Source organism: Heterodontus francisci, chromosome 9 (assembly GCF_036365525.1).
Source record: "Heterodontus francisci isolate sHetFra1 chromosome 9, sHetFra1.hap1, whole genome shotgun sequence".
In the NCBI taxonomy this organism is placed as follows: Eukaryota; Metazoa; Chordata; class Chondrichthyes; order Heterodontiformes; family Heterodontidae; genus Heterodontus; species Heterodontus francisci.
Genome location: NC_090379.1, coordinates 45,208,283 through 45,218,246, shown reverse-complemented (window position 1 = coordinate 45,218,246; position 9,964 = coordinate 45,208,283). Strand labels below are relative to the sequence as shown.

General features: G+C 44.2%; 1 protein-coding gene across 1 annotated transcript in view; it reads left to right on the top strand.

Moving 5' to 3' along the window:
• The first annotated feature begins 610 nt into the window (after window positions 1-610).
• The window catches only part of LOC137373322 (protein delta homolog 1), a 135,139-nt gene continuing 125,785 nt past the window's right edge, over window positions 611-9,964 (top strand). Inside the window, exons 1-4 of the mRNA XM_068038146.1 lie at window positions 611-721; window positions 1,051-1,083; window positions 1,254-1,401; window positions 5,335-5,426. Of these exons, the coding sequence (XP_067894247.1) occupies window positions 611-721; window positions 1,051-1,083; window positions 1,254-1,401; window positions 5,335-5,426 (384 nt within the window). The remainder of the gene's footprint in view (window positions 722-1,050; window positions 1,084-1,253; window positions 1,402-5,334; window positions 5,427-9,964) is intronic.

The window sequence follows — 9,964 nt, the reverse complement described above, 5'->3', positions numbered from 1 at the left end:
ATTAAGGTGGTGACTGATGCCATATTCAGGCGTGCCAACCAGTTCATCAAGTTCAAGATGGACGCCGCCAGTCAGGCCGAGAGAGCCAGAGGCTTCAGCGCCATTGCTGGGTTCACCCATGGTCCAAGGCTTAATAGACTGCACTTATGTGGCCTTTAGAGCACCTACAGGTAAGTCTGCGGCCTTCATTAATTGCAAAGGCTTCCACTCAATGAATGTTCAAATTGTCTGTGACCACCGTAAGGGTATATTGCAGGTGTGTGCTCGTTACCCTTGGAGCAATCACAATGCATTGATTCTCTGGAACTCCCAGGTGCCAGCACTATTCAGCTCTCCTGAATGCCTGCAAGGATGGATACTTGGTGACAGGGGTTACCGCTGAAGACATGGCTGATGACACCGGTGAGGAACCCAGGGAATGAAGCAGAGGAACGGTACAATGAGAGTCATGCGACCACCAGAGTGACCATAGAATAGACAATAGGTTTTCTCAAAATGAGATTTAGGTATCTTGATCGCTCAGGTGGCACCCTCCAGTACTCGCCATCAAGCGTATCTAGAATTATTGTCATCTGCAGCACCTTACATAACCTGACGATGGAGAGGTGAGATGCCCTGGAGGATGATCAAGTTCAGCCCGAGACATGCTCAGATGAGAATAATGATACGGATGAGGAAGAGGGGCCATAGCCACCTGAATGGCAGGGAGAGGGAGCTGGAGGTCTGGGGGAGTTAAGTGCAAGGGAGACCCAGGAGGCTCTAATACTCAGGCATTTCTCCTGAATAGAGATTCATCAACCAGACGCTCACATGGCAGCCTGTGTTGAGGCATTAACAGGAGCTGGAAGTGCAGAGGCACTCACCTTCAGGGGGAAATCTCAGCTGATACGGGCCACCTTTCCATCAAACACCACACAGCCCTAAGATGTTGCTCTCAAACTATCCTTTCAATGCAGATCAACCAGCTCACATACAACATCAGCAATGACTTGTGACATATGAAAATGCCAAGTGCAAATTCACCCTCAGTCTCTTGTTTTTCCTTTGCAGCAGTTGCTCTTCCCAATGTCCTCCTTGCTGCAGGTAAGCCTCTCAGAGCCACAGAGGTTGCTGAAAGCCCTTTTAAATGGCTTTCAGTAACCTCTTCTGGCTCTCGTACCACCCCCGCCAACGCTCAACCTCCTGCCCACCCGCGCCCTTTTCATTCAGAAATATGCCACGGGGCCGCTAATTGGCTGCCTTGCGCGCAATAGCGGCGGCAGCAAGGCGTGAAGCGGGAGCGAGTTCTTCATCCGCTTCTGCCTACCCAACCTTTGAGCCGCCGACAATGGCAAAATTCCAGCCTTTGCATCTATCTTTATCAAGGAAGAAGATGCAACCCAGGCAATGTTGAAAGAGGAGGTAAGTCAGACACTAAAGGGGTTTAAAATTGATAAAGAGGAAGTATTAGATAGGCTGTCTGTACTTAAAGTGGATAAAACATCAGGACCAGATGAGATGCATCCAAGGATACTGAGGGAAGTGAGGGTGGAAATTGCAGAGGCACTGACCATAATTTTTCAGTCTTCCTTAGACTCGGGGGGTGGTGCCAGAGAACTGGAGAATTGCAAACATTACACCCTTGTTCAAAAAAGGGTGTAAAGATAAGCCCAGCAACTACAGGCCAGTCAATTTAACTTCAGTGGTGGGAAAACTTCTAGAAAAAATAATTTGAGACAAAATCAATCGTCACATGGACAATGCGAGTTAATTAAGGAAAGCCAGCATGGATTTCTTAAGGGAAAATCATGTTTAACTAACTTGCTGGAGATTTTTGAGGAGATAACAGAGAGGATGATGAGGGCAATGCTGTTGATGAGGTGTACATGGACTTTCAAAAGGCATTTGATACAATGTCACACAACAGACTTGTGAGCAAACATCTAGCTCATGGAATAAAAGGGACAGTAGCAACAGGGATATGGAATTGGCTGAGTTACAGGAAACAAAAGTAGTTGTTAATGGATATTTTCGGGCTAGAGGAAGGTTTGTTGTGGAGTTCCCCAGGAATCAGTGTTGGGACCCTTGCTTTTCCTGTTATATATTAATGACCTAGACCTTGTACAGGGCACAATTTCAAAATTTGCAGATGATATGAAACTTGGAAGCATTGTGAACTGTAAGGAGGTAAGTGTAGAACTTCAAAAGGACATAGACGTGTTGGTGGAATGAGCAGACAGATGGCAGAGAAATGTGAAGTGATTCATTTTGGTAGGAAGAACATGGAGAGACAATATAGAATAAAGGGTGCAATTCTAAAGGGGGTGCAGGAGCAGAGGGACCTAGGTGTATATGTGCATAAGTCATTTAAGGTGGCAGAACAGGTTGAGAGAGCGGTTAATAAAGCATACAGTATCCTGGGCTTTATTAATAGGGGCATAGAGTACAAGAGCAAGGAAGTTATGTTGAACTTGTATATCGTTCAGCCTCAGCTGGAATATTCCGTCCAATTCTGGGCGCCGCACTTGAGGAAAGGCGTGAGGACATTGGAGAGAGTACAGAAAAGATTCACGAGAATGGTTCCAGGAATGAGGAATTTCAGTTATGAAGATAAATTGGAGAAGTTAGGACTGTTTTCCTTGGAGAAGGGAAGGCTGAGAGGTATTCAAAATCATGAGGGATCTGGACAGAGCAGATAAAGCGAAACTGTTCCCACTTGTGAAAGGATCGAGAACAAGAGGGCACAAATTTAAAGTATTTGGTAAGAGAAGCAAAAGTGACACGAGGAAAAACATTTTCACACAGCGAGTGGTTAAGGTCTGGAATGTGCTGCTTGAGAACATGGTGGAGGCAGGTTCAACTGAAGCATTCAAAAGGGAATTAGACAGTTATATGAAAAGGAAGAATGTGCAGGGTTATGGGAAGATGGCAGGGAAATGGAACTGAGGGAGTTGCTCTTTTGGAGAGCCAGTGCGGACACGATGGGCCGAATGGCCTCCTTCTGCACTGTAACGATTTTGTGATTCTCTGAACATTAGATGTGATTCCACGATTGGACAGCACTTGCTGAACAATCCCGAGTGTGCTAAGAATTACACTAACAACCAATTGAAGATTATCAGTTGGGCTTGCAATGTGGCTCACTTACGCTTGCTAGAAGCTACATATATTTATATGCAGAGACCTGTCCTCTGCAGGCTTTGTGCCTTTTGGAATTAAACAAAAGCATAAGGACATCAGTTCCCTGGTGCATTCCCCTTGGCAACGCCTCAACCAGAGTTGACTTGCCAACCAATCAGCACCCTTTTCTCATGCAGTATAAATTGTTGCTCCCTTTGAAATTTAACATTCTTGGATCTGTCCTGATGAGTGTAAGATGAAAAGCTTTGACGGCATGTCTCTTTTTTCTAGTAGTACTCAAGTTCTGTATTACCTACTGACTATTTGTATACATGAATTATTAAAATCAACTTTTTTCAAAATTGTAAGGTGGGGATTTTAACTTCTGCTGCCTGGTGGAAACTGGGCAGTAAGGGGGCTAGAATCAAAGCAGCCCACGTACCGCATTTTTTGTGTGGCAACTATCTTAAAGATTAGCACCTGGGATACCCGCCTGATTCAGGTGGGAGCACCATGGATTTATGCCAATCGAAGACCTATTGCATAGATATGACCACAAGCCATTTTGACGGCCTACTGGGTGGCTGTTTTGCTCAGTAAAGCTATCTCTAAAGACCCAACAAAAATAGTTTGGGTTGCTACGACCCTGGGCTCCCTGCTTCCGTGTTCCTGAAATCATCCCAACCACCCACCAGCAGTCCCCCCACCCTCCCCAACCCCCTCTGACAACTTAACTTACAGTTAAATTTTACAGTCCATAAATTTCTCAATGACCTTTGGAGAGAAAGCAGTCCAATTCTATAGTTTGGCATGTTTCCCACAAGTGCAGGTAGCAAATGATGGAATACATATGACATTGAAAGCCCCATACAACAATTCCCTTAGCCTCATTTGTCAAAAACAGGATTCAGTATAGGGTAGGAACAGAGAGACCCGGATTCCAGGAATTTAAGCTGAGACATGAAAATAAGGAGCTTTTATTTGTGACTGTTCAGTTTACCTAATATTGTGTTGGCCCAAAACAGGAAAACAGGTGAATTGCCTTTGAATGCCCCTTTGAGGTGGGCAGCTCACCAGCTCCATTTACATGATTTCCAGCCATTAGAATGGACTGGGCCTCCCACTGCACATCCTGTGCTTTCTAGCAGTTGAATTCCTTCATGTAATGTATAATTGTTTTGTTTGTTGTTATCTTCTATTGCTGTCTTATGTTTTGCCAGGCATTAAGCCTGCAATTATTTCCCTTCTTTCCTCTCCATTTTCCTTGCAGAGCAATATAGTGGAGTTTGCCAAACTGTTTTTCAGTTTGTTTGTGAGGCTGAGCTTACATCTTGATATCTAAGAAAATGGCTGTGGTTTGTTAATTGCTATTTCACTTTGCCAGACTGTAGCCAGTACTGTGTTGATAAACTATTGAGTTGCAGGTAGTATTTTCTCACTGTGTTGGTAGAGAAGTTTTATAGTTTCATCATATTTTCACTCTATGTGTGTTTCGGGTTTCTTTCTGAAAACACAGGTGACATTATTTCATTAACTATGCAAAAGTCCAAGAGCAGCTCTGTAAAGTGACATATTTTTTGAGATGAGGAAATAACACTATTTTAGGCAAGTTTAATTGCAGGTTTGGATTAATAAACATGTTGGTATGGATTTATGCAAATTTATTATAGATTTGTCTTGAGAGTGAAATTTTCACTTGTGATATTATGTATGCCTGCAGCAGGTTGTCACTGCTGCAAATCACGGCGACGCGCTCTGATCTTGGCGGTCTTCAGGCGCGGATGTGTCATCGCTGAGCCCTTGCGATATTTTGTGTGGGGGCTCATTTAAATGGAGGGGCGGATCGGCCGCCCCGATGATGTCATCGGGGGGCGGCCGCTCCATCCCCGGCAACAGCGTCTGGTGCCACCGCGCAGACGTCGGCGCCATTTTTAAAGGGCTTCAGGCTCTTCAGTCTCATTTAGATTTTTAAAGGTACTGTTTCAAAGAAAACTGCAGAATACTTTTAATTTTACTATTACTCCCCTCTCCCACCTCCCCCACACTGACCAAATTCATTTACTAATTTGGCATATCCCCCTAAAATCTTTTTTGATATTCTGAACTACCCCCCTGATTTCAGCACCTTTGACCCTCAATCCCTTCCCATCATCCCCACCACCAATAACAATAGTTCTCCCTGCTTCCCCGACCTCCCCTGCCCTGAGAATTGTACTTTTCCCCCCTTCCCACCAGTGTCATGCCTCGGTTCCCCAAACGGGGTTCTGATAGCGCGGTATTTCCGGCCAGCGGCCGGAATATCGCCGTGGGACGGCCGCCCAGTCCAGGTAAGTTATTTAACATTTATTTGCATTCATTATAATATGTAAATGAAGGCTCTGCTGCCGTGTGGCGGTGGGAGGGTGTGGGGCCTCACAGAGGCCTCGCCGCCGTCGGTAAAATCTGCCGAAGACTTCCCGGCGTTGGGTGTCATGGCAGGCCTCTTCCGGAAGAACTTTCCGGGCCCCCACCATGACCCCTGACATCGGAGAGCCTGTAAAATTCAGCCCCCAGTGTTGCAAACTGGAAAAGGATATAATGCTAGTGCCCTTTTAATTAGTAAGTAAACTGAACAGTAACAAATAAAAGCTCCTTATTTTCACCTCACAGCTTAAATTCCTGAAATCTGGGTCTCTCTATTCCTACCCTATACTGAATCCTGTTTTTGAGGAGTGAGGCTGAGGGAATTGTTGTATGGGGCTTTCAATGTCATATGTATGCCATCATTTGCTACCTGCATTTGTGGAAGCACACTAAACTGTAGAATTGGACTGCTTTCTCTCCAGATTTCATTGAGAAATTTATGGACTGCGTGATTTGCCTGAATGGGCCTCAAAAATCTTTTTTATACAATGGTGAGGTCCTGCCTGAAAAGATCTAGTGGCATAAAAACTCAAGGCAGTGGTCATTTTCACTGCTGTAGTTGATGCTGCACTCCTTGTTGCAGTGAACTGCAGGGATTCAGCAAACAGCTCTCGTAATTCCCCAACAGCACACAGCCTTCTGTGGCATCGATGGCTAAAGAAATCTAAATATGACTGTCTAGGTCTTTAAACCCTAATGAATGGGTATGTATGCATTGGAAACAAGTGTCTTCTCTGATGCCACACTCTTAAGCTTTTTCCAGCCTAACAACGTCCATTTTCTCATCCTCCTCCTTTTCATGACCTGGAAGAAAGACATTCCCATTGGGAAATGCATTTCCCTAATCCAAAATGTAAAAGTATTCAGGACTCGCTTTAAACTGTTTTGTGAAGCTTCAGAGATCAAAGGTCAAAATCCTGCAATCATTTCACCAAAGATGGTCTGCCACTCAGTGATACCACTCTGCTGCTTTTATATAATGGTGTTTCTTGATGTTGAGTCAGTGGTACGAATAGAGGGAAGTGGTGGGTGTTTATCAGAAAGGTCACACTGCTTTATTTTACTCTTGTTATCCCCTCGAAACCATCTGAAAATTGATGATATTTAAAAGGAACATCCAGTCCCCTGATCTCACAGTGACTTGATTGATCCCTGCCAAAATTCGTGTGTGATTCACGTAGAGGTACATTACTTAACACTTTTCTGTTATGTCTTTCTATTATTTTTTCAAAATGCTGTAAAATCTTCTCATTATTGTCCAGCTAAGTTACTAGAATCTACTCATTATTTGAATTTAAATTTGTTACTGATTTAAAAAAAACTGTTCAGCTACTATTCCTTTATCACACCAATGGTTAGTTCCAAGGTCATGGGCTAAAGTTCTAATTTAAAAGTGAAACAGAAAGCACAGAAGCATTTCTTCAATAGTTTTTTCCTTCCAAAATGACCAAAGCATTGTTATTCGGAAAGGACAAGTTATATGCATAATTAAACTAATATAATCCTATAACTGAGAATCACTTAACCTAGGCATTCATTCAGAATTCATTTCAGCATTACAGGACCACCAAAGCACTAATGTAAATGGCAAAATTCAATCCTGCTGCATTTCCTTTATAAAGATGCAGCAGTTTCGGAGCAAAACCAACAATGCTGAAATGCCACTGCTCGGAATCTTGCATCCTAAGAGTGCTGTTTTTTCAAGGTGAACTGTCTGTAGAGTTAGAGCTCTTCTAGGAATCAGATCATTTCACACAGTAATCCCACTGAGCCATCCTAAATCGGAAGGCTTACTGCTGTGGAGAGAATGCAATAAAAGATGTAATTTTCTTCAAGCAATAAATCACAGTGATTGAAAGGCTGAAAGAAAAGGGCTGCCAGAAAGATCCAGTTATTTTATCTGTCCTTTGATTTAAAATGCAAACGTGCATCTTTGCTGCAAAAATAGACCTGTGGTGCAGATGCACATTATGTATAAAAAGTAACCTATTGTGGCCGTTTTATAGTGCTGTTGAAATCCTTACCCACAGTAGTTCTAGACTGGGCCTCCAATTCTCTTCATGTCAGCCTCTTAAGCTGCAGTCCATGTTGAGCTGGAATTTAGCATTTGCGTATGCAAGGAAGGGGCCTAATGCCTGTTTGAGGCCCAAATTGCAACATTGGTTTGTCCTGAAATATCCAGCACCAGTTGCACTCAGAAAACCAGGCCCACATGTGGGGCTGAATTTTACAGACCCCGCCCCCCAACATCGGGGTGGTGGCGGGGTGGGGCTTGAAAGTGCGTCCAGCAGAGGCTCACTACAGGCCTCGATGCCAGGAAGGCTCGGCCCAATTTTGCCGGCGGCAATAACATAATGGAAATGAATGAATAAATTACTTACCCGCTCCCAATGATCGTTCCGGAGCAATATTGGTGCCAGTGGCCGGCACTCCCGCACCTTCGGATCCCCATCGGGAAATCCGAGGGGAAACACTGGTGGGGACGGGGGAGCAGGTATGTTTATCAGTGCGGGAGCGGGGTGTAGGGGGGAAGGTGAGCAGCATCAGAGTGATTTAATTGGTGTAGGGGATGGTGGTAACGGGTAAAGATTGAAGTTGATGAACATTGCTGAGGGGGAAGGTCAGGTGCACAAGGTAATTATTATGCAGGGGAGAGGGCAAGGAATTAAATCTGGTTGCTAGGGGGTGGGAGAGGGGCAAGATCAATTAATTAAATTAAAAAAAAAACATTTTCCTTTAAATATTGAAATGTAGCTATAGGGCTTGAAGCCCTTTAAAAATGGCATCAGCGCTTACACAAAGGCAGCTGCTGCCATTGCCAGGATGGACCGCCCGCCCCCTCCACGTCATTGGGGGGGTGGGGGTGGGGGGGCGGGTGGGATTGGTCTGCTCCGGCCATTTAAATGAGCCGTCACGTTTAATATCGCGGCAGCTCCATGACATGCGGTCTGTGCGGGCAGACCACCATTGTTTCCATCTGCCGCTGATTTCGGCGGCAGGAATGTAAAATGCAGCCCGTGGTCTAACAGGTCTTAACCAACAATGTGAGATTTTAAACATATACTTAGCTGAATGTGGAGCAAGGAGGAGCATGAGTGCTCCTCATGACCCCACATTAAAAGAACAGGACCAGCTAGTGCTCTATAAGGCAGTCCTGCCCCCCTGACTAGCAACTGCTTCCCGGCTACTAATCTCCCTGACCTGGCTACCAATCTTCCCCGGTAGTCTCCTTCCTCACTTAACCTGACGGCCACTGCTGGTTTTCAGTGGCTCAATCTTCAACGACACTTTGCCAGTTGAGCTACCTCTCACTGCAGCTCACCCACTTTATGGAAATGAGACCCAAGGCCCAAGAATGGGGTGCAGAGGCGACTCTCAGCCTCATGGTACCGATAATGGAACAGCAAAATACTGCAGATGCTGGAAGTCTAAAATAAAAACTGAAAATACTGGAAATACTCAGCAGGTCAGGTAGCATCTGTGGAGAAAAGAACAGAGTTAACGTTTTCGGTCTGTGACTTTCATCAGAACCATGAAAAGTTGGAAATATAGTAGGTTTTGAGCAAGTGATGGGGGGAGGGTGGGAAGAGGAAGAAAAGGGAAGCTATGTGATAGGATGGAGGGCAGGAGAGATTAAATGACAAAAGTTTTCATGGTACAAAGCCAAAGGGATTGGTAATGAGACAAATAAAGAAACAAAAGATGTGTCTGAATGAGCTATGATTTGTTATCTCCTATCTAATCTCATGCTCCTACAAAGTGTTACCTCTAGGAGTGGAATAAGTTTGATAGCAGCCTGATGCTTCTCCATATAGATGGTCTCACAGCTACTGTCAACACTGTCTGACTTTTCATGCCCATTACCCACCTTGTCAGTTTTCTGAAGGGAATCACTTGGTTGGGAGAAGTAGCTGCCTCATTCGTGCCTCCCCTTTCTATACCCCAGCTGCTGGGCATTCCTTCCAGAGGCCCAATAATCTAAGTGGCACAAACCCTTGACCATTGACCTTAGAATGATAAAATGTTGCAGCACAGAAACAGGTCATTTGGTACTTTAAGTCTGTGTTGGTGTTCTTCTCCACATGAACAACCAAATTTAATTCCAATCTCATACTTGCTATCCATCTCTTTCACCATTACATTTTTTCAAGCAACTGCCTTACCCTCTTTTAAAAGGTTCTTCTGAAATCTGCTCCCACAATGGTTTTGTACACTCTATAATCACCCTCTGTGTAAAGGAATATTTTCTAGCCTTCGCTGTAATTTGCTTTATGATTAATTGAAGTATATTTGTTTCATTACCACCTTGCTGGAAAAAATCTATCAATATTTACTTCATTGTAATTTCCTCAGCATCAAATAGGTCTGCCCTCAACTTGTCAACACCGATCAGTTCTTTAAAAATGCTGGTGGTGTTAACTTCATAAACAGCATAAGGAATTTTAATCAAAAGGTGTCAGAT